This window comes from Equus przewalskii, chromosome 5, assembly GCF_037783145.1.
Source record: "Equus przewalskii isolate Varuska chromosome 5, EquPr2, whole genome shotgun sequence".
Classification (NCBI taxonomy): domain Eukaryota; kingdom Metazoa; phylum Chordata; class Mammalia; order Perissodactyla; family Equidae; genus Equus; species Equus przewalskii.
In genome coordinates this window covers 38,520,933-38,546,544 of record NC_091835.1, presented here as the reverse complement: position 1 = coordinate 38,546,544, position 25,612 = coordinate 38,520,933, and the positions used below count along the sequence as shown (strand labels likewise).

At 33.7% G+C, this 25,612-nt stretch overlaps 1 protein-coding gene across 1 annotated transcript; it reads right to left on the bottom strand.

Moving 5' to 3' along the window:
* Nucleotides 1-6,529: 6,529 nt before the first annotated feature.
* On the bottom strand, nt 6,530-25,173 carry LOC139083340 (natural killer cells antigen CD94-like). The gene is made up of 7 exons (XM_070619075.1): nt 24,939-25,173; nt 23,360-23,479; nt 12,553-12,651; nt 11,725-11,796; nt 10,929-11,080; nt 9,889-10,016; nt 6,530-6,777 (listed from the first exon to the last, which is right to left on the bottom strand). The coding sequence occupies exons 2-7, from the start codon at nt 23,475-23,477 to the stop codon at nt 6,651-6,653; spliced, it is 696 nt and encodes a 231-aa protein (XP_070475176.1). The 5' UTR covers nt 23,478-23,479; nt 24,939-25,173; the 3' UTR covers nt 6,530-6,650.
* Nucleotides 25,174-25,612: the final 439 nt, after the last annotated feature.

Below are 25,612 nucleotides of genomic sequence, written 5' to 3'. Positions count from 1 at the left end.
GCTGCATCTCTAAGCCTCTCCTTTGAGTTACTCTTTGTTTTAGGTTTTTCCCAAGTGACATGGACTGCATGTATAATAAACTTTTTCTCTTGTTAATTGGTCTTTTTGCTAAGGAGACCCACCTGAAAGCCTAAGATGAGTAGAGGTAAAGTTTTGCCTTTCCTGCACTAGTCTTGACCTCTGAAAAGATGGAGGAGAAAATAAAACCCTCCTTTGAGCATTCATAACCACCAATGAGCCCTCATTTAAGCTTACAGCCTAAAGCCTGCCTAACAACAAAATCCAAAAGTGTTGCATTCAAAAATGTCGCATTCAAAAATGTATCTAAAGTAGTTCAACAGCAATAATGATCAGCCTACTAACAATACTAGTACTTTTTGAAGGAAAGCAACTTCAACTCACTTTTTAAAAAATTTTGACAAATAACTTTCCAAATTTCTTGGATACAAAGACAAATATCATGAGAGAGAGAGAGAGAATGAGAGAAACGGGAGAGAGAAAGAGAAAGGAAGAGCCAGGGGGGGAAGGATATAGCAAATATGATAGTTTAACTTAAGTAATCTAGGTAAAAGGTGTACAATAATCTTTTGTACTACTTTTTCAGGCTTTTTGTAAGTGTGAAATAAAAAGCCAAAATAAACAAACAAAAAGCCCCCTGAAGTCATCCTTGAAGCTTCTCTTTCTCTTATACTCTGCATCCAACACATCAGTAAATCTGATTAGTGTATATATAAATATACATATACATACACATACAAGTCTATATATGTACACATATGTATATGTATATATATTTATATACACATATATACATATATGTATATACACACACATACATATCATATACACACACACATACATACATCAGAGCTGTCACTTATCACCTCCATTACATCAGGTCTGCTGCTATTGATGAATTGCAGGTTTGATTTTTCTTAAGTATTTTTATTTTACCTTAATTTTTGAAAAATAGTCTTACTGAATGCAAAATATTATTTTGGCAGCTATTTTGGTGTGTCATTTTCAAAGTGAAATGCCATTAAATTCTTCCTTCCATTATTTCTATTAAGAGGTTCACTGCCTGGCTTATTGTTTTTGCTCTCTTTTTCTGGCTACTTATTAACATTTTCTCTTCATCTTTGTGTTCAGCATTTTGACTATGATATGCCTTGGTTTATGTTTATCCTGTCCTGAGTTTTCCAGGTTTTGTTTTGTTTTTTTGTCCCATTCATTCTCCACTCTCATTCCATGACTCCAGTTGCACATGCATTTGTCCTGTTGATTATGTAACACATTTTATTCATCCATTTATCTGCTTTTATTTTTCTACTTTGTTTTGTTTCTATACTTCAGTTCATGTTTTTTATACTGACCAGTCTTTGAGTTCATCAATACTACATTTTTTGTTTCAATCTGCTATTTAACCTAGCCATGGAATTCTTAATTTCAGGTATGACAGCTTTTCAGTTTTATAATATCCATTTGTTGGAGGTTTTTTTACATTCATTTTTTCTGGTGAAATTCTTAACTATAACATCTATTTTACCTATTTTTCTATAATTCTTGAATACATTTATCAGTTAATTTAAAGTTTTGGTCTGTTAATCCCATGTATGGATCATTTGTGTATCTGAATCTCTTGTGTGTGTGTTGTTCTTGATTATTGATAATATTTTCTTGCTTTTTTAAAAGTCGTGTAATTTTTGTCTGTTAGATGTCAGGTATTGTGTATAAAAGAACCACAGAGGTCTAGATGAAAGTTATCTCCCACCAGAAAGCCTTCTCTCTTTTAATTTTCTTTTAAGTGGATAGTGTGGGGATGAAATCGCTTTAATGAGGGAATTAGAGGGTAAATTAGTAGTTTTGGTAACACTGAGTTCCTCCAGCCCTGTAATCGATAAGAAATTCAGTTCTTCCCTTGAGTTATTTTCATTTTGATTATTTGACATCTTACCAGACACAGCATCAAAGTTTGGCAAATATCTTGAGGGTGATAACAGCCACGCATTTAAGATCCCACCATTCTCCATTTTTGTCATTTTTTTCTGTTGTGAACAGTAAAATCACAACTAGTTTTTCTGTCCTGAGGTCATGGCCATCTGCCAAGGGACAAACTTGGTGTCTTAGCTGATGAGGATTATTTTAGGCTGAAGGGGGGATGACCTTATCTCTAGAAACTCTTAATGGGGACGGCAAGGATTTAAGTCTTGTTTATTGTGCTTGTCTGGTAACCTCACGAAGCTGACTCCCCCCACCACCAACATCCTCTGGGAAGCACAGGACATCCTGACTTAATCTGGTCCCATTCTTATCTAAAGTTATAGGACCACCCAATAACCAGACCCCACCTGCACTGATACCATTTTAATGACTTTTTTTACATATTCTTCCCTTTGTCTTGTAAAGAGATAACTCACATACCTATGCTTTAAATTTAGCCCTACCCTCAACCCATGTTTGCAGCAGCAGCAGCAGCAGCAGCAGCTCTGACTGCCCATGGGTCCTGTCCCCATGCCTGTAGCAGCAGCTCTTTACTGCCCGTAGGTCCTGTTCCCATGCTATTCCACACTATTCTCTAAATAAAAGGGCACTATGCCAGACCTTGAGAGTCCAAGAAATCTTTCTTTCTACTCTTCAGCTCACTGACCCCTCATCATTAGCTTTTATCTATTCTTAGAATCAGTCACTGTCACTGGGTGTGACTGCATTGTAGATCTCTACTATCAGTTCACCATTCCATCCTTGGCTTTCATATACTGTTATTTGTTTGTTCGTTCATTTAAGGCCCCTTCTTCTGGCTAGTCTGTTAAAGACTAAAAACCAGAAAACTTTGGGAGGTTTTTTTGTTTTTTTTTTTCAGAATCTTTTCACTTTGTTTCACAGTCCTCTCTTTGTTTTGTCTCAGAATTTAGCAAGCGGCTTGTGGAAAAAGTGACGATTTGAGAACCTTCAAATCTCCAGTATTGTCACTCTAGTCCACGTCACTCCTAAAAGCTTTGTCAGTTTTTCTTTCCTCGGACATAGATTTTTCTGCCTTGGCCAAGCTCTGATCCACAAAAAACAGTAACAACAGTGACAAATTGCTAACTTGGGATCCCTACTCTGGAATTTAAGCTAATTTAGTAATCATTCCATAGGTCTTTGATTCCTTAAAAGATGCATTTTAAAAACTTTTAAAAAGATCCTTCTTTTCCTGTTTTGACTTTTCTTTGTCTACTATGTTTTATTTGGAAGTAGAAATGTTATTTATTGAGTCCCTGCTTTACATTACCAATATTTTCCTTTATCTCATTGAGGGATTTCTTGAAATGTCTATTTTAAATGTTTGTTAAATCTGTGCTGTTAATCTTATCATATGAAATAGAAATTTTATTGTGCTATATTTCTTTTAGAGGAGTTGTGCACTTTAGGTATCTAAAAACTTTTGTCTGTGGCCCCATATGATCTGGTGGTTTCAGCAACCTTGTTTGTGACTGTGTATGGATTTGGATTCTCTGTTCTATTTTATGTCAGTTTGGGTGAGTTTAAGGATTGAGAATACCCTGAAGAAGTCAAAGTCTTTCTCATAGTTTTCAAAGCTCTGTGTTTCTGGTTTCTTTTTTTCTCCTCACAGATCATATCAGACCATTTTCCCCTTCCAACTCTAAAATCTAGCCACCTGATCTTCATTCCAACACAAGGCCTTTCCTTATATTGCTTGCGTGTTTTTCTCTCTAAAGTACTCTTACCTCTTGTATCCCTTCCTTCTTTTGTTAATAAAACTATTCGGATCTCTCTGTAAATATTGCTGTATCAGGAAGGTTTTCACTAACTTTTCAGTCCAGATCAGGTTCTTGTTTATAACCTGATAACTATCTTTTCTCCCTTCCTAAGGACTGATTTTATTTATTAGCGTATTTATTAATGTGATTACTTTATTAATGTCTATCCTCCCCTCTAGTTTGCGAGCTCCGTGCAAGCACACAGAGTTCTTGAATTTGTATGACCATGTATCTCCAGCGCTTACAGCTCAGTGCCTGACCAATGGCAGGAAAAAAATCCTTGTTTTTGAATGAAGTCAATTCTGTCCATTTATTCCACTCCAGTGGAGACTATCTATTTTCCCATTCTCTGTGCCTCATGTAGCTAACAAAGTTTTAATATCTCTCAGCTCTCTATAAACGTTTTTATTTTTTATTTTTTATTTTTTTTTTTTTTGCTTTTTTTTTTTTTTATTAATGTTATGATAGATTACAACCTTGTGAGATTTCAGTTGTACATTTTTGTTAGTCATGTTGTGGGTACACCACTTCCCCCTCCGTACCCTCCCCCCACCCCCCCTTTTCCCTGGTAACCACCGATCAGATCTCCTTATCAATATGCTAATTTCCACCTATGAGTGGAGTCATATAGAGTTCGTCTTTCTCTGACTGACTTATTTCGCTTAACATAATGCCCTCGAGGTCCATCCACATTGTTGTGAATGGGCCAATTTCGTCTTTTTTTATGGCTGAGTAGTATTCCATTGTGTATATATACCACATCTTCTTTATCCAATCATCAGTTTCTGGGCATGTAGGCTGGTTCCACGTCTTGGCTATTGTAAATAATGCTGCGATGAACATAGGGGTGCAACGGACTCTTGAGATATCTGATATCAGGTTCTTAGGATAGATACCCAGTAATGGGATGGCTGGGTCATAGGGTATTTCTATTTTTAACTTTTTGAGAAATCTCCATACTGTTTTCCATAGTGGCTGTACCAGTTTGCATTCCCACCAACAGTGTATGAGGGTTCCTCTTTCTCCACACCCTCTCCAACATTTGTCGTTCTTGGTTTTGGATGTTTTTGCCAATCTAACGGGGGTAAGGTGATATCTTAGTGTAGTTTTGATTTGCATTTCCCTGATGATTAGCGATGATGAACATCTTTTCATGTGTCTATTGGCCATATTCATATCTTCTTTTGAGAAATGTCTGTTCATGTCCTCTGCCCATTTTTTGATCGGGTTGTTTGTTTTTTTGTTGTTAAGCAGTGTGAGTTCTTTGTATATTATGGAGATTAACCCTTTGTCGGATAAGTGGCTTGTAAATATTTTTTCCCAATTAGTGAGCTGTTTTTTTGTTTCAATCCTGTTTTCCCTTGCCTTGAAGAAGCTCTTTAGTCTGATGAAGTCCCATTTGTTTATTCTTTCTATTGTTTCCCTCAAATGAGGAGTTACAGTGTCCGAAAAGATTCTTTTGAAACTGATGTCAAAGAGTGTACTGCCTATATTCTCTTCCAAAAGACTTATTGTCTCAGGCCTAATCTTTAGGTCTTTGATCCATTTTGAGTTTATTTTGGTGTGTGGTGAAAAAGAATGGTCAATTTTCAATCTTTTGCATGTGGCTGTCCAGTTTTCCCAGCACCATTTGTTGAAGAGACTTTCTTTTCTCCATTGTAGGCCCTCTGCTCCTTTGTCGAAGATTAGCTGTCCATAGATGTGTGGTTTTATCTCTGGGCTTTCAATTCTGTTCCATTGATCTGTGGACCTGTTTTTGTACCAGTACCATGCTGTTTTGATCACTGTAGCTTTGTAGTATGTTTTGAAATCGGGGATTGTGATTCCGCCGGCTTTGTTTTTCTTGCTCAGGATTGCTTTAGCAATTCGCGGTCTTTTGTTGCCCCATATGAATTTTAGGATTGTTTGTTCAATTTCTGTGAAGAATGTTCTTGGGATTCTGATTGGGATAGCATTGAACCTGTATATTGCTTTAGGTAGTATGGACATTTTAACTATGTTTATTCTTCCAATCCATGTGCAAGGAATGTTTTTCCATCTCTTTATGTCATCGCCTATTTCTTTCAAGAAAGTCTTGTAGTTTTCATTGTATAGATCCTTCACTTCCTTGGTCTATAAACGTTTTTAAACCACATTTTCTATCTTGTCAAAAATGTAATTTTTCTTTAAGATTCATTTTATCAGGGAATTTTATCTTCTTTCTCTGATAATTCATTCCTCTCACAGATGACCATAATGAGACAAAAAAAGACTGATAATTTATATAAACCTAAGCATAAGTATGAAATTATGGTGGCAAAATTTATTTTGAAAGTACTGGAAGGGCCGGTCTGGTGGCACAGCGGTTAAGTGTACATCTTCCGCTTCTCGGCGGTCCAGGGTTCACTGGTTTGGATCCTGGGTGCAGACATGGCACTGCTTGGCACACCATGCTGTGGTAGACATCCCACATATAAAGTAGAGGAATATGGCATGGATGTTAGCTCAGGGCCAGACTTTCTCAGTGAAAAGAGGAGGAGTGGCAGCAGTTAGCTCAGGGCTAATCTTCCTCAAAAAAAAAAAAAAAAAGAAAAGAAAGTACTGGAAGATTTGAACGTCTTAAACTGAATTTATTTGATACCTCTGTCTTAGTAATGGAAGGGTTTATTTAATATTTCTGTGAGAATAATATTCCTTCATATTCCTTAATTTCGTTGTATTATCCACACTTCTAATATATGGTTTATTATATTTATCCTGTTATATATTATGAAGTAGAGTCAAAGAATAATATTTGGACTTCAATGTTTAATGGAATCTATTTTTAGCTAAATAAATTTTTCACATAGTTGAAGTCATCACACTGGGAAATCTCAAGTGATCATTTTTTTTCTTTCTGATGTATTTCATCTAATCTGAATATGTTGTCTTCTTACAGATACAATAGCCATAACTTTGGCAATCTTCAGCGTTCATCTGGCCATATTTTATATGTACACATTTATTATTAGCATTCACATGTCCTGGAATTTGAAGCCTAGAAGAGAAAATGCTTTCCATTAAATGCTGAATTTGCTTTATGTATCAATCGTATTTTTAAAATCCATAACATTTTAATATAGCTCTAAAGAAGCAGAAATGTCACTTTCCAAGTTCTCTAACAATACAAATAACAAACATATCGTGTCATTCAAAGTTTAATATCAAATCTGGAATTGAGATGGTAACAATGCCTTTAATTCTGGCTATCATCTCTGTGACCTCAGACAATTTCAGAGTACCTTCCATTTTCACTGGAGTTTACTATATTTCTTTTATACATTAGCATTTTGATAAACACATTCTACTGTAAATATATAGTACTGTAATTACAAAATTACTGTACAATAAAATTATTATTAATTATCAATAAGAGCATACTCTCTTCTGGAACAGTCTAGCTTGCTCCTTACAGAGTAGAGATAAGAATCCTCTATAGTAGTAAGTATAAGTAATCATTTCAAAAGATCAAATATTTGAATATAACAATGAGAATCAAAGCAATTCAGACAGATCTCACGAAATACGAGCTATAATTTCCTGAAGGAGGACATGCAATTACTATACTAGGTGCAGCAATTGGAAATGAATATGCAATCACTCAGAAATCTGGGCAAATCTGAAGTCTTAATTTGAACACAGGTTTTGCATTAGAAAATCACATCTGTTAAGTGTGTGCATATTGTGAAGAATCTTGCATATGTTATTCATATTATTTCAAAGTAGAAATCATATTTTTAAATTATATTCATATATTAAAAAATTTATTTGACATTAATTTACTCTTAAGACTTGGGCTAGGAAGGGGAAGCAGGGGAGGAAGGGGAGATAATACTTTTATTGAGTTCTTATGTGTCAGACACTTTCCACATGCTTAAATTTATCAGTTAATGTATTTTTCACCACCACACTAGGAAGTAGGTTCTATTATTCACCACATTTTATAGAGGATGGAACAAAAACTAAAACACGAGACTAAGATAACCCAAGTATCAGAGCCAAGATGTAAACCTGGGCAGTTTAGCTTCAGAGCCTGCGCTATTAATTGCTTACTATATTAAACTGTGGAAGTGAAAACTGGAAAACCAGGGTGTTGGTATTTCTGCATTTCCCAGAGTCTTGCTAAACTGGCATTTTCACACATAGAGATATACCTGTTCACATTGAGAATCACATACGGAGTCGTATAGTGGTGTGTTAGTAAGAAATAAAATGAAAAATCAATAAGTAGGAATTTGGGCTAGAAAGAAAAATATCAATTTTAAAGCAAAAGACATGAAAAAGAAATGTGGAGATGAATGATAAATGGTCCATATAGTGAATTAGATACTTTGGAAATGATAGAATGGGAAATTTCATCAGTTTTATAGATTGACTGCTGCAAACATTTTTGTAGTATATTGGATGTGTATATAAGTGTGTATTGTATATACAGGTGTTTGAAATGGTGTTTAGATTAGAATGGTAGATTGGAAAGATATGATCTTGAAAAACATAACTCGTCAAAACAGCATATTAAAATTTCTAATTTTCATAATCAATTTGCTGCTGCACAAGTCTCACTAAATTTCATAAACATGTTCATATACAATAGAGTATAACATGGAGTGGCTATATGGGCACTTGATATGCAGATATTTGTTCTACAATAATTCAGAATTATTGCATTGTTTCAAATCTTCAACCACTACTGCATCCGTAATCTGATAAAAATGTGGTTAACTGCATATATAATTAATTGTCGACAATTGCTATCACTTTTCCAGGAGAGCTGTATAAGGATATTTGGTTTTTCCAAACTTATTAGTAAGAGAATTTTATTGCTAATATTTGAATCACCTATTTTGGCTAATTTTATCACTTGTAGTCAGAAGTCTTGTCTTTCCCTCAGTTCAATTTTTGATGATTTGATTTCACAGTGCATGAGAAAGTCCTGAGAAGTTTCTATGCCATGGTCAAAATATTTGCAATATTAAGTTGAGGTATATTATTGTTGTGTAATGGATCTTAAACTAGCTGTATATTATAATATCATGGAATTCATTTTTAGAATGCAATTTTATACCTCTAACTTCCAGATAGCCTACCGAAATCATCTGAGTTGAGGCTTAGAAATCTTAAAGAAAGTATGTTGAATAGTGTCCCCCTAAAATTTATGTCCACTCAGAACCTCAGAATGTCACTTTATTTGGAAATTGGTTCTTTGTGGATATAATTAAGGTAAGGATCAGGATCAAATCATACAGGATTGGGCCCTAAATCCAGTGAGATTATCTTTGTAAGAGAGAAATGGGCACACAGAGATGCAGAGAAGAAAGCAATGCGAAACTGGATATATATATTTAAATGATGCCAAGAATTGCCAGCTATCCTCTCTGTGGCCTCAGACAATTTAAAAGTAGCTTCCATTTTCTCTGAGCTTTACCATATTTTCTTTATACATTAGTACTTTAATAAATAAATTCTGCGATATATATGGTATAACAAAAATGTTAATCATCAATAACAACTAACTTACTCCATGCAAAGTTTAACTAGCTCCTCCAAGAGAAAGCAGCTTTCAGAAGGAACTAACTCTACCAACACTTTTTTCAGACTTCTGTCCTCTGAACTGTGAAAAAAAAAATTCCTGTTGTGTTAACCCACCCAGTTTGTGGTAATTTGTTATGAGGTCCCCAGCAAACCACTTTGAAGTACAACGGCTGAGTCCTAGAAAGGTAGAGAGCAAACTTTTAGAAAATTCCATTATGTGCACATGTCTTGGAGTCTAAAAACCAGATTAAAATTAAAATGGCAAATCTGATATGTACTCACTTTGTAGTCTTGTGCAAGTTTATTTATTCAATTACCTTTTAATAAAATGCACAATGATAATACCTCAATCATAGAACAGATAAACAATCTAAATGAGTTATGAAAGTAAAATGTTTAGCTTAGTACAGTAACTATTTTACTCCCTTTCTCCATCTATCCTGTCTTTTCCTGGTTAATTTATTATGGATACAGCTGATATGAAATCTAACATCTGCCCGTATCCACACTAGATATTTAGATTTGGAAAAAAATAGCATTATTCTGGACTGAAATTTTAAAACAGCAGGAGACTTACTTGTCCAGGGTAAGATCTGTGCCATCTAACCAAACCCATTTCAGTTGTTTGCTGTTGTAGTATAAACTGATCAGAAACTTTTCTTGACGCATATCACATTGCATTTTTGACAATTTTATGACAAAATCCTGCAAAGAGTGAAAGGAAAATAAATCAGAAAATGAAACTTCTCTAGAGAGAGGAATATAATGGTTTACATATGTATATTTCATTTATAAATTTCCCTTTGGAATCTCTGTTCTATTATATAGAAAGAATTTGAGGGATTAATCCTAGGTTCTTTATGCATAAGCTGGATATCAATAGCTAATGACATTTATTGACCAAGAAATTATTTTTTTAGCCTACATTTTATTCTAGGCATTTTCTTAGGTTATGGGTTGTAAAAGTAAGGAAACAGTCTTATAGCTGTAGTCACTTAGATTAGAAAAACATAGAAAAATAGAACAACATTAATTGAGCCTGTGTAATAAGTAGTGACACAAGCTACAAGAGTGGAAATACAGGATCAAAGCAGAAGAATGAGTAGGGAGTTTTAACAGGTCTTGGTGAACCAAGAATGTTTTTCAAGGGGATTAACTAATAAGCTAAAATCTTAGAAACAAGGATGCATTACCCAAGAGAAGACAGTTTTGCATGCAATGTGAAGGGCATAAAATTTGTCACATGCAGATGAAACAAGAACATGAAAGAGCCCAGGAGAACAAGGAGGAATTTAAAGAACTACAATACAGCTGGAGACCGTGACATGCTTCTCTTAGAATAGTGTTGTTGAGAGTCCTTAACAGCCGAGGAAGCCAGAGAAATAAGAAAGAATCAGATTACAAGTTAACCTTATAGGCATTTTATTTGTACTTTTCCCTAAATGCTGAGAAAAGCTACTCAAGTGTTATTAAAGGATGCATTCAAAATTACAGTCATATTTTAAAGATTTCTGTGACTGCAGTATAGAAAGTGTTTCAGAAGAATATAAAATTTGAGTGAGTGCTGTCATTCTTAAAATGTTTTAATACTGAAATTTATGAAAGAAATATTTTTACCATCTCTTCTTGAATATTCAATTTAAGGAATCTTGATGCTAAACCAGCACAATAACGTTGACATTCTTTCCAAGGAAACATGTTTCTTGAAAAATAGTAGCAGTTTTCTCCATGCTGATGCCAGTTGTTTGAACATGTAGGATATTTCCAAACTATTAAAAAAATTAGAATATAACTGAATGCCTTCCATCAGTGCAATTCACATCCAATAATTTCGCATAGCAAATCTACCATCTACAAACAAAAACATCATTTGACTTTTTCATTATAGGCAGTGTACACTTAAATTTAGCATTAGATTGATCTTAAATTAATAATTCACCTCATCAAAACATTTTAGTCTTCAAGATTCATAAGATGCATATTGGGAAAAAAATTTTTTTAAATCACAAAATTAGAAACATATCCAATATATTTAACTGTTAAAATTGTCATTATAATGTTCTTTGTTTTTCAAAATTAAAATGAAACGAGTGCATTTATTTAAAAAGCTATGTTTCAAAAATTATATAACAAGTACAGAAAAAAATTATAAATAGATATGTACCCAATAAAAACTGATGATGACGCCTTGTCAAAATATTTCATTCACCCTTAGGTGATCATTTGATAGCATCATCATTTGACTGTATAAATAATGTATATATGACTCCGTGAGAAATACTCTTTGATATACAAGTAGATTTGACTCATATCTGCTTACATGTATCATTATCAAGAAAATAGTTGATACATAGTTAATTCTCTTCTCTCTCCTGCAAACAAAATTATCACTCAGAGACACTTCCAAAACTACCTGTTTTATCTGCTTCCTTGCTGGAGGAAAGATTTCTCAGACATCTTTCTGCTTGAAATGACTTCTGATTCACTGAAAAGAATTCAGAAAGGACAGTTTCTTTTTAACTCAAAAAGAAAATAATTGGACATTCCTATGTGCAAGACACTGTACTGAATATGGAAATGCAAAAATTATTAATGAAACATCATTTGCTTCAAAGAACTCAAATGTAATAGAATCATAAACATAAAAATCAAATTACAGGGGTCAACCCAGTTGATGTTGTAGTTAAGTTTGCGTGCTCTGCTTCTGTGGCCCAGGGTTCACAAGTTCAGATCTCAGATGTGGACCTAGCACCACTCATCAAGTCGTGCTGTGGTGGCATCCCACATAAAATAGAGGAAGATCGGCACAAATGCTAGCTCAGTGACAGTCTTCCTCAAGCACAAAGAGGAAGATTGGCAACAGATGTTAGCTCAGGACCAATCTTCCTCACAAAGAAAAAAGCTAAGGATGACAATTTCCTATCGCAATTGATCACAGAAGAACGAAACTTTGTTCTGACAACAGTGTGAGTAAGTTTTTCATATGCAGAGAAAGACTTTTTAAAAAGGAATTTCTGATAAAGGAAACATGAGAACAAATAGTAAGGCTTTTAGTAAGGTTCACAATATGCTTAAAAATAAACAATAATTTGATATGTCTCCAAGGAATCATCTTCAGTTCTGGGTAGAGAATATTATATTTGGTCAAGGGGTTGAATTAATTAAAACAACGTATTATCTTTAACAGATTTCACTATGTGAGTACTGGAAAAGCAGATTTCTATTTTACTTAGTGACTTACACTTTATGGCTAAGATTCCGACAGACAAAAGAAGCATCAGGCAAATGAGGCACAGAATCACTGCAATCAATTTCCATGAAGAAGCTGGAGTAGGACAATCTACAGAAAGAGATAAATATAATTTGAGACATCAGCTTCTAAATGTTTATTCAGAGTTCTGCTTCCATTTTAGGTGTAGTAAACTACACAAAAACATAGTTTGCATACTAAAAATAGAGAAAAGGGAGATAATCTACAAAATCATAACATTTTAAGCAAATGAGACAATAGAATTCAAAAGGCAATCATGTGAACTAAATTCTAAACAGATGAGAAGCCCCATTTCTGTGGAAAGATGGGACACACACTCTACTTCACCTTTGGCAAAGCATAGGAAGAAACGTGGCAGCCATAAAAGCAGTGAAGAATTTTAACAAATATTCAAGGCTAAGAGTAGGTTGTCATGAGACTTTAGAATCACTTGTAGCCATAGACCAATGGGTGTTCACACACGATTGCCAATTATTCTCTGTTGGCTTCCACTGGGTGCTATGGAAAGATAAAGAAAGTTCAGAAGAACTGAGAGATCTCCTTTTTGTGGTGCAGGTCTCCAGGGTCTGCCAAAGCTGTGGATTTAGTGGGTAAATCTGGAGATGATCCCTGCTCTGAGCCCTGCCTAAGTAAAAAGTAGTAAATGGCTGCCCCTGAGGCACAAACATAAAACCCACCTTATGTCTTGGGGGTCCTGACTCTAGGACCTTGATAAAGGCAAGTGACCACTGGGGAATTAGTAATAAATGCTCCACCACCACCACCTGCCACCTCACCCATTCTAGGAAAAGTTCAGCTACTACTGAGGGAAAAAGTGGAAATCTAGTCTTCCCCATCCCCTGCACTGACGATAGGTAAAAGCCACCTGCTTCTAGAAAGAGGGCAGAAAACCAGCTTATGCCCAGGATCCTTAAATGATACAAAGCAAAGGACCTTAGCTGGGAGAGAGAGAGGAAACTTCCTCATACGTGGGATCCACCAATACAGGACAGATGTCACAGAGGAAGGGACAGAAAATCTGCCTGCCTCTGCAATAAACTGTGCACTAAGTAGGACACATTTTTTAAAAGTGTACATTGAAAACCAGATCTGGAGATGGATCAGTTATTGTAATTTCTAGGCAGGAAATCTGAAATAACAATGATTGATAGGTTATAGCATCTAGTGAGAAAAATGGAAATCAGCATAAATATATGGGGCATTTCAGCAGAGATATGAAATTTCCCAGAAGCATAAAATGGAAATGCTATGAATAAAAACCATGGAATCAGAGATAAATAACTTGCTTTATGGACTTGTCAGTAGACTCAACAAAGCAGAAAAAAGACTATCATTTTCTTCAATTTACATTTTTCACTCTCCAATAAAATTATCTAAATCCACTTGTCAGAGTGGAATCAGTGAAAAACAGTGGACCTGTGGCCATCCTATGTTCATCTGACTGAGTTTCATGTCTTTCACTTCAAACATCAAATTTGTGCAAAATACTGATGTAATCATAGTAGAGAACATATTTATAAATATGTGACTATTCCCTCCTTCCCCAAGAGAATTTTGTCATTAACCACTCAGATTATTTTTATTTCTCTTTCCCAAGATGTAAAAAATATCTCTTTTTTCCCCAGTTTGATTTTCAGGTTTTCTGTCATTTTATTTCAAAAAATAGATGAATACTTTTAAAATGAAAATTAATCTACATAATAAAGAGCTCAGTTGGGTTACATGGGTAGAAGTAGAGATTTAAGAGCCTCAGGAATGTGCTATTACTCAAATTAGGAAGATATGCAGAGTTCTCAGAGAATATTTATCCTGTAAGAGATGTGGGCAAAAGACAAAAACATCAACTGTGACAAAGATCACTATGGTTTATAATAAAATTCCCTCTAAAGTATATATAAAATTGGAGTTCCTCTGCAAATTCCTATGTTTCTTTTGTTTTTCTATTTAAGATGTGTGTCTAAGCAAGACTGGACTCTGCCTATTTCAATCAGAAGGTGGACATAAGCAGAATTTATTGGTTATACTTAGAGTACCTTTCCATTCTCCACCTTCACCCTAGATTTAAATCATTACATCAGGTCTGACCAGACATGCGATTTTACTAAGACTGCAGAACGCATGGACTATTGCTAGAAAAAAATGTTTAAGAAGGATGGATTAGGCTTAAGCCATTGGATATTTGTAACATGTCAATAACATCAAGCAAAAATTAGGAAATTAATCAAAAGAAGGAATTATAACTTTTCAGGGAAGTCTCAGTTCAGAGAAAGATGTTTCAGGCGGAGAAACAGATCTTTGCGACATACAAGTTCACTAAATCATAGCAGACTTGAGATGTTACTCATGAAATGAATAACTATAATATCAAATTTATTTCAGTCTCCATAAGCACTCCTTTACTGAAGGAACAATAGTCATTTGGGGAATTGATCATTGTTCTGTCTTGAAACTCTGTTAAAAATCAGTAAAGAATTAAAATGTATAAACTGAAAAGACAGAATGAGAAGAAAGAAAATAGAGGAGTATAGATAAATATGGGTTTTGAAAGGCACAAAGAAGATGGAGGAGTGATCATAAATTAATCAGTCCAGCATAGCACTGAGGTTAAAAGTAAAGACACTGGACTCAAGGCCACTTACTAGCCATATAACCTGGGCAACTTACTTAATTTCTCTTTGCCATAGTTTTCTCATCTGTAAAAAAGTGATAATAGGGCCTAACCCATAGGATTGTTGAGAGGGTTAAACACATTATAACATTTTAAATCCTTAGAAGAGCTCCTGGTTCATAGTAAGTGAAAAATAAGCATCCATTATTATTATTTAAAAAATGGGAAAACGTGAATCATAACTACCCAACAGAAGTCAGATATTTGATGGCCGTACAGAGAGTAGAATTCAGCTTTTTCTCTGGGTGAACCAGGAAGCTACTGGGGTCTTTTAAGCTAATGAATGACAATATAATTCATGTTTCAATTGGCTAAACCTGGTTGCTCTTTACTACAAATATGGGATGAGGAAGAGAATGTGAATGTGGAAAGGGGTTTGAGAACAGAATGAAGGAGATCAGGTAAGCATCTACTAGAATAAGACAAAAGAGAAAATGTCAGCTAGGAACAGAGTGTTGCCAGGATGGTAAATGTGGTAAATATTTTAAAGGAAAAGCTGACAGGATTGACTGATGCAGCTTGTGAGCAAATAAGATGAATCAAGGAGGAACTTCAAGTCTTTTGTTGTGAATAATTGAAACCATGCAGTTGTAACTAATATTAAGTGGAGAAAAGTATAAGAGAGCATTTAGGGGTGTAATATCAGGAATTCCATTTGGGATACATGTTTGAAATTTCTATTAACATCCAAGAGGTGATTTGGATTAGGATACTACATAGTCTGAAATTCAGGGGAGAAATCCAAGATGTATAAATTTAGAGTCATAAGCATGTAGATGATATTTAAAGCCAAAAGACTCAATGAATCCCTAGAGAGCAAATGTAAAAATGAAAGATAAGCAGGTAGGCTGAATCTAAAGACACTCCAATATTTAGGCTCTAGAGAATGTAAGTATTCTATATCATATGAAAACAAGAGCTGCACAGTAAACCTGCATTTTATTAAAAGAACAACTAAGAGATGATGGAGCAGAACTTTTGGAAGATGGTGGCATGGGAGGATCCTGAGTTTGCTTCCTCCCACAAACACAACAAATCTAAGACTACATGTGGAATTATTTTCTCTGAGGGAGATCTTGAAACTGAATGAAAAGAACCTCCACAATAAGGGACAACATCAAGAGGGGTGGAAGAGGCAGAGATACAATCCTGCTGAGGAAAAAGACCACACTCTACCCACAGCACTTCATCGTTGGGAGTGATCTCAAATGTACAGAACTTTTCCTAGAGGAGCAAGGGATTCAAGCTCCACATCAGGCACACCAGCCCTTAGGTCCAGCATGGGAGAGATGAGACCCCAGAACACCTTGTTTTGAAAATCAGTGGGGAATATGCCCAGGAAAACTATAGAGCTACATGGAAAGGAAACCCCACTTTTAAGGGGCCCTTGCACAGATTCACTCAACCTGAAAAACAGCACAAAAACAAAGAGGAATAATAAAACTATCAAAAAAGAAATCATTGGGAAAGGAAAATAACAGTAAAGGTAGTGGATCAACCACATATAAAGGTAGTATTTAGCACAAAGACAAAGTACTAAAAATATCTCTTTCCAAGACAAGAAGTTAAAGGATACAAGAAAATAAAAGAGGTAAAATATGATATCAAAAACATAAAACGTTAGGGGAAAGTAAGAGTGTAGGACTTTTATAGTAAGAGGTCAAACTCAAGAGATCTTCAACTTAATATACACTTCTATATACATAGGTTGTTATATATGAACCTCATGGCAATCACAAACCAAAAGCCTATAATAAGTACACAAAAAGTAATTAGAAAAAGCTCAAACATAACGCTAAGGAAAGCCATTAAATCATAAGGGAATAGAGAGAGAGAAGAAGAAAGGAACAGAGAAGAACTACAAAAACATTCAGAATACAAGTAACAAAATGGCAATAAGTACATACTAGTCAATAGTTACTTAAATGTAAATGGACTAAATGCTTCAATCAAAAGACGTAGGGTAGCTGAATGGATTTAAAAAAACCAAGACCTATCTATATGCTGCTTACAAAAGACACACTTCAGATCTAAAGACACTCACAGACTGAAAGTGAAGGGACAGGAAAAGATGCTCCATGCAAATGGCAATGAAAAGAAAGCTCTGTAGCAATGCTTACATCAGACAAAATAGAATTTAAAACAAAAACTGTTATAAGAGACAAAGAAAGGCACTACATAAAGATAAAGGGAACAATCCAACAGGAGGATACCATGTAAATATCTATGCATCCAACACAGGAGCACCTAAATACATAAAGCAATTACTAATAGACATAATAAGAGAAATTGACAATAACACAATAATAATGGGGAACTTTAACATGCTACTTAGATCGATGGATAGATCATCCAGATAGAAAATCAATAAGGAAAAATTGGCCTTAAATGACACATCTGACCTGATGAACTTAGTAAATATATGCAGAACATTCTATCCAAAACAGCAGCATACACATTCTATTCAAATGCACATGGAAAATTCTCCAGGATAGATTAAATTTTAGGCCACAAAACAGATCTCAATCAATTTAAAAAGATTGAAATCATATCAAGAATCTTTTCCAACCACAACACTATGAAACTGGAAATGAGCTACAAGAAGAAAACTGAAAGAATCACAAATACGTGAAGATTAAACAAAATGCTACTGAACAATGGGCCTCTTGGGTCAATGAAGAAGTCAAAGGAGAAATTTAAAAATACCTGAATACCAATGAAAATGAAAATAAAACATGCCAAAATTTATGGGATACAGCAAAAGCAATACTAAGAGGGAAGTTTATAGCAATAAAGGCCTACCCCAAGAAACAGGAAAAATCTCAAATAAACAATCTCCCATTATACCTAAAGAAAACTAGGGAAAGAAGAACAAATAAGGTCCAAAATCAGTAGAAGAAAGGAAAAAATAAAAATTAGAGCAGAAATAAATGAAACAGAAACTAAAAAGACAAGAGATCAATGAAACGAAGAGATGGTTCTTTGAAAAGATAAACAAAATTGACAAACCATTAGCTAGACTCACTAGGAAAAAAAAGAGAGAGAAGTCTCAGATAAATAAAATCAGAAATAAAAGAGGAGAAATTACAATGGCTACCACAGAAATACAAAGGATTATAAGAGAATACTATGGAAAGCTATATACCAAAAAATTGGATAACCTAGAAGAAATGACTCGTCACTAGTAGGGAGATTGAAACAGTAACCAAAACTTCCCCAAAACCAAAAGCCCAGAACCAGATGGCTTCCCTGGTGCATTCTACCAAACATTCAAAGAAAATTTAATGCCTATCCTTGTCAAACTCTTTCAAAAAATTGAAGAAGGAGGAATGTTTCCTAACTATTTTTACGAGGCCAACATTACTCTGATACCAAAACCAGACAAGGACAACACATAAAAAAGAAAATTACAAGCCCATATCACTGATGAACGTAGATGCAAAAATCCTCAACAAAATATTAGCAAATCAAATACAATACATTAAAAGGATTATACACCATGATCAAGTGTAATTTATTCCAGGGATGCAAGGATAGTTCAACATGTGCAAATCAATCAACATGATATACCACATTAACAAAATGAAGAATAAAAATCACATGGTCATATCAATATATTCGGAGAAAGTATTTGAGAAGATACAGCTTCCATTTATGATAAAAAAAAATACTCTGAATGAAATGACTATAGAAAGACTGCACCTCAACAAAATAAAGTCCATATATGACAAACCCACAGCCAAAATAATACTCAATGGTGAAAAACTGAAAGCTAGCCATCTAAGAACAGAAAGAAGACAAGGGTGTCCACTCTTGCCACTCTTATTCACACAGTATTGAAAGTCCTGGCCAGAGTAGTTAGGGGAAAAAAAAAAGGATCCAAATGGGAGAGAAAGAAGTGAAACAGTCACTATTTGCAGATGACTTGATCTTATACGTAGAAAATCCTAAAACTATTAGAAATAATAAATATAGTAAATTTGCAGAGTACAAAATCAATATACAAAAATCAGTTGCATCTCTATACACTAACAATGAGCTAGCAGAAAGAGAAATTAAGAATACAATCCCGTTTACAATTACAAGAAAAAGAATAAATAGCTGGGAATAAATTTAACCAAAGAGATGAAAGACCTCTATACTGAAAAACTATAAGACATTGTTGAAAGAAATCAAAGACACAGAGAAGTGGAAAGACCTTCCATGTTTCTAAATTGGAAAAATTAACATAGTTAAAATGTCCATATTACCTAGAGCAATCTATTGATTCAATACAATCCCTATCAAAGTCTCAGTGACGTGACGCTACTCACAGTAATAGGACAACAAATCCTGAAATGTATATGGAACAACAAAAGACCCTGAATAGCCAAAGCAATCCCAAGAAAAAAGAACAGAGCTGGAGGCATCACATTTCCCGATTTCAGAGCATACTACAAAGCTGTAGTAATGAAAATAGCATAGTATTAGCGCAAAAACAGACACACAGATGAGTGGAATAGAATTGAGAGCCCTGAAACAAACCTACACAATTAAGACAGCTCACTTTTTACAAATGAGCCAAGAAAACACAATGGAGAAAGGACAGTCTCTTAAATAAATGGTGTTGGGAAAATGGGACAGCCACATACAAAAGAATGACAATAGACCATTATCCTATACCATGCACAAAATTAACTCAAAATGGATTAAAAATTTGAATGTAAGACCTGAAACCATAAAACTCTTAGAAGAAAACCTAGGAAGTATGCTTTTTGACATTGGTACATCAGTCTTAGGAATATTTTTTTGGAAATATCTCCTCAGGCAAGTAAAACAAAAGAAAAAATAAAGAAATGGGACTATATAAAGCTAAAAAGCTTCTGCACAGCAAAGGAAAACATTTAAAAAATAAAAAGACAATATACTGATTGGGAGAAGATATTTTCAAATCATATATCTGATAAGAGGTTAATATTCAGAATATACAAAGAACTCATACAACTCAACAACAAAACCCCAACCAATCCTATTAAAAAATAGTCAAGAGGATCTGAACAGACATTTTTCCAAAGAAGATATACAGATAGTCAACAGGCACAGGAGAAGACGTTCGACACCACAAATTATTAGGGAAATGCAAATCAAAACCACAGTGAGATTTCACCTCATGCCTGTCAGACAGGCTATTAAAAGGACAAGAAAATAACAAGTATTGGAGAGAATATAGAGAAAAAGCAACCCTTGTACACTGCTGGTGGGAATGTAAACTGGTGCAGCCTCTATAGAGATTCCTTGAAAAATTAAAAACAGAACTACAATATAATCCAGCTATTCTACTTCCAAGCATTTATCCAAAGAACATGAAAACAATTTTTCAAAAAGATATATGCACTCTATGTTCATTGCATTATTTACAATAGCCAAGACGTGGAAGTTACCTAAGCGCCCACTGATGGATGAATGGATAAAGAAGATGTGGTATTATATGTACAATGGATTTCTACTCAGCCACAAAGATGATGAAATCTTGCATTCTGTGACAACATGGATGGACTTTGAAGGTATTTTATGCTAAGCAAAATAAGTCAAATGGAGTAAGACAAATACCATACAATTTCACTCATAAATGGAAGATAAAAACAACAGGAAACAAACACATAGATACAGAGAACAAATTGGTGGTTACCCAGAGGGGCAGGGGTTAGGATGAGGGTGAAAGGGTAACATTTGTTCCTTGACAAATGGAAATATGGAAATTAGACTTTTGGGGTAAACACAATGTAGTCTATACAGAAGTCAAAATATAATGATGTACAGATGAAATTTATATAATGTTACAAACTAATGTCACCTCAATAAAAATATATATGTATAAAGAAAAGAAAAGAATGATGGAAAGTTTGAATTATGAAAGCAAGAGCAAATGCACAAAGATCAGGAACAACTGTTCAACATGCATTTTCAAGACAGAGCTTGTGGTCAAAGTCAATAATGAGCTAGAAGGAGACGTGAATGGGCACTGTGTATAGTACTGCTTTCCTCCACAGCTTACTCCATTCAACTGTATTAGTGGACTTAAGCTGTTTTTACTTGGTAGTCAAAACGCTAACATATTGGGGAAAACTGTATATAAACCAATTGATTTCCACACTGTAATAACATCCCTCTTTGCCAATTACATATTAACTAATTCATATTACAGAAACATACACTGTAGCAGAATAAAAAAAGGAAAAAGAAGAAAGTTTATTTAAATAATATATGGTATATTTTAATGTTTTTAATGTATGCATTCATATAATTATATATGTGTAAAAATGATTTAAAAGAAATATATTCAAATTTTATTTATACTAGTTTTCATGGTACAATTAGTGTCCCAAGTTATTTCCTTCTTCTCTCTTTTTGGTAAGTTGTAATTTTACAAAATAATTAATGTAGCACTTTCAGAATGATAATACCTTTAAAAACTTACTCTACTCTTCCATGATTTGTTTTGTTCTTCAGGATTGTAAACACATCACCACACATCTGGAATAAGTTTGACCTTTGACCTTTCCCTTCTAAACAGTGACACCTAAAGGCCAAAAGTTATCTTCAACTAACACTTCAAGAAACATCAATAGATTCTTATTTTCACAATATGAAGTGAAACATGTATCATCACGTATGTCAGTCCTTATTTGTAGGTGCCTGAGTGACATATATATGTATCAAAGATTGAATTTTAAGAAATTGAGTTAAAATTAGAAAAGGCAGAAAACCTAGAGCTCCTTATTAGAAAAGTTAGTTGAGAGTCATCTGGGTATTCTGAGAGGAGAAAAGGCTTTGGATTTTCTAGACATAGACTGAGTTCCAGCAATTATAGGCTTTTGTGTTTCAAAGATGCCACTTAACCATCACAGCTCTCTATGTTTGTATATTGGGTATAAAAATGAATTTACCTTGTGGAGTTTTTTTATATTGATTTACATATGTAAAAGCACTTTATAAACGTGAAAAACTAAAAAATATTGTTAGGTAAAAATAAATTTAAAAGACTTAGGACAATGACTCCAAGTCATTCTGTTTTGACATATGGAAAAATAATAATAATGGTGAAGTACGTTATTTTACACATACTTATGCACATACAGACAAATAATAATTTGATGAATAAAGTTTTCCCATACAAATCTAATGCTAACTATATACACTAGTAAAGTGAATTGTTTATCAGAAATGAAAAAAGAGAAAATTTCTGAATACCTTATAGGCAGAGAGTATGAGATGGAAAAGGTTTTTTTTTTTTTTTTAAACAATATATTAAGCAAAATTTGAAGATATTTCCTCATTAGTCACATGGTAAATGCCTATATCACAAATGACATTGTAATAATTAGTCTAAAAAACAGGAAAGTAATCAATTGAGGCCATAGTTAAAAATAATACATCTTAGCCAAAGTCATGAGGATCCATCTAACATAAGACAAAATAGAACTAGTAAATTAATATATAGTGCACTTCTAATCATTCCACATATCTATTCAGAACATTTGAGGAATGTAAATTAGCAGCAGTTAAAAAACAAAGCAAAGCAAATTTCAAATGATTGGAAGATAATCAAATTCCATATAATCACATATATCAGTAAAATGATAGCATTGTAGTGTGTGTATCAAGATAGAAGCATGACACTTGAAAAAGATACACTTTGAACACACTATTCTGAGAAATATATAAATCAAAAAAACATGGAAAAAATAATCCCAAAATCACAGCAACTGTGTTGGAATAATGAAATTATCTGTACATTTTCTCAGTTCTCTATTTCCAAGATATTCTATTGCATAGTATTGATATTTTAAAATGACAGAAAATGGAAAATAACATAATTGGATCCCTGAATATTTCACGTATCCAAAAAACACTGATTTAAGGTTTACGATATAGTTAAAATTATTAAATCTCATAGGAAAAAAGTCATAATCTGTCCTCATAAGTGTTTATTTTCCTTTTCTAGTAGAAGATAAACATTTAAATTGTGTGTGTATATGTGCACATGTGTGCATATGAGCATGATAGTGCATTAATTCTTTATATTTTAAAATGCAATTTAAAATAAGAAAATGTAGAAAGCACACATACCTTGATGCCTAAAACACAATGAACCTTTTTTTTCAGATATTTCAGGCCTTTGCCTTCTCTGTGGCTGAGATGAATGTTGAAGTCGCAAATCAGAATAGATTACTCTTACCTCGTTCATTACTGAAGGATAGAGATAAGAAAAAAATGAACAGAAAATATATTTTCAATTAAAGTAAATTGTGAAATCAGTAAGTAAAATTGGTGTTGAATAGAATGGTGTTGGAATAAACTCAAATAACGCGTTAGAATATAATTACAAACGTGAAAAAATTTCAAGAATGGAAAAAGTATTATTTTTTAAAAGTTAATGAGTTGGTATGATACATCATTTTTAGTCACCTTAATGTTGTCTATTCACAATTACAAATCTATAAATATCATTCACTGATAAGTAAAAATGCAAAAGATGCTCTGACAGCTCTATTGAATTCTGTGGGATGGAATTTGACTTTACAGCCTGGCATTCAAGTTTCTTCACAACTTCACCTGCACCTGTCTTCCTTTCAGTCTTATCTTTCACTTCAACCTATTTTCATTTTTCCATAATTCTGTTGATATACTTATTCTTTTTCAACATAACATAAATGCTTCTCCAAACTGCATGTTTTCCTCAAATTCTTCTTTCCCTGGTATATTTTACTCCTATATTTGCTTATTATAATTTTAGTTTATTCAATCTGTAAATCAAATTGCACCACCTTTAATAAAACTCCCAGATCCTTCAATAGCAATTAATCTCTTTTTCCAATTTTTCTCATTCTTCTTTGTCACCATTGTAACAATTATCTCCTATCTTGCTTTCATTAACATTTCCCCACTGTATTATAAACTCCTTGATACATCTTACTAATCTTTGTTACTGCCATGATTGTTTATTAGATTTCTTTACGCAGTATACAAAACAGTTAAATTTATCTTCAAAACTAATGTTTTGTGTACTAAATAAATTCCAGGTTGGGAGGAATTTAGAAGAGATTTTTCCTGATTAAAACATTTTAGAAAATTTGAGAGAAATCCATGTGAGGTATTTTTACTGTCTTTCTAGAAGATAATATACCCAAGTTCTTCATAATCAAAAAACACATTCTTTGGGAACGTTAATTATACTTTACCCCAATTGAAGTTTGTATTTCCCTGTTTCTTTTCTTTAAACTCCTATTTTATATCACAATAATTTCTAGGTGTCATAAAATGTCATATCAAATAATAACAGTAATAATAAAAAAATACTGAAAATAAATAACAATTAGAATAGCTTCTTTAAAACTACTCAAGTACACCTGATTTCCCTCCTAGCATCTCTATTTTTTCAATCTTTTCTCCTTTCCTTTCATACTGTCACCCATACATTTATTCCCTTTTCTTCCAAATGATACAAAAGGAGATATAGATATACATCACTTAAAAATCATATATATACATATATATATAATTTAGAAGAAAACATATATACCTTCATATTGATTTATCAATCTGTCTTTAAAGCTATAATTTTAGTTTCCTTCAATCTAATTTGCCTCAAAATTCTAAAAAAACACATGTTGAGAAATAGAATGTATATCTTGGAAGTTACAAATACCTGACTTTTAGAAGTCTGAATGTCTGAACTTTTGCAGAGTGCAAATATATCCCGAGAAGAAGCAGATCTTAACTCTTATTACAGAAGTTCGAATTTAAAAATTTTGATGGTCCTTCATATGGATCACAAGCCTAGAAAAGAAGACAAGAAAAGAAATACACAGACTAATAATGTCTTTGTCTGTCCTTCAAGAGACTCTGATAGGTGAGCTCAGAATTCAAGCATAAGAGTGCTCTGGATGCAACCACACAGGAAACTCTTTTACTGCTGCTCAGTTTAGCTCTGTATTATTTCTAGATTGGGCCTTTCATCAGTCTTAGTTACACAAGATATCTAGTGTATTTGCACTAATGGCCAACCAGGTCCATTCAACGCTTGCATTGTCACAGATATAATTAAATACATCATTGAGTATTTACAAAGTAGTTTCAAATACCTTCAATTATTTTCGGTGTACCTTAAGTATTATATTCTACATTTGATTTATATTCTGGAAATATTCTTTAAAGGCACTTTTTGATGTCTCTTTTTGAACTTCTTCAGTTCTAGTGTGGGTACTATTTTTCATCACTAGGTGGTACATGCATGTACTGCTCAGTACACCTCAGCATTGATTGTTATTTGGCTGTCCATCAATTCTTCAAAACCATTCCTATCAGTCATAGTGACCAAAA

Bases quoted from the DNA above. Each gene is read 5' to 3' on its own strand.
- LOC139083340 (XM_070619075.1), bottom strand. From the start codon at position 23,477: ATGAACGAGGTAAGAGTAATCTATTCTGATTTGCGACTTCAACATTCA. The intron at 11,081-11,724 runs GTAGTTTTGGAA...TTTTTTTAATAG, and splicing joins CAAGGAAGCAGATAAAACAG to TTTGGAAATATCCTACATGT. The intron at 10,017-10,928 runs GTAAAAATATTT...CACTCTTTGCAG, and splicing joins TGAATATTCAAGAAGAGATG to GATTTTGTCATAAAATTGTC.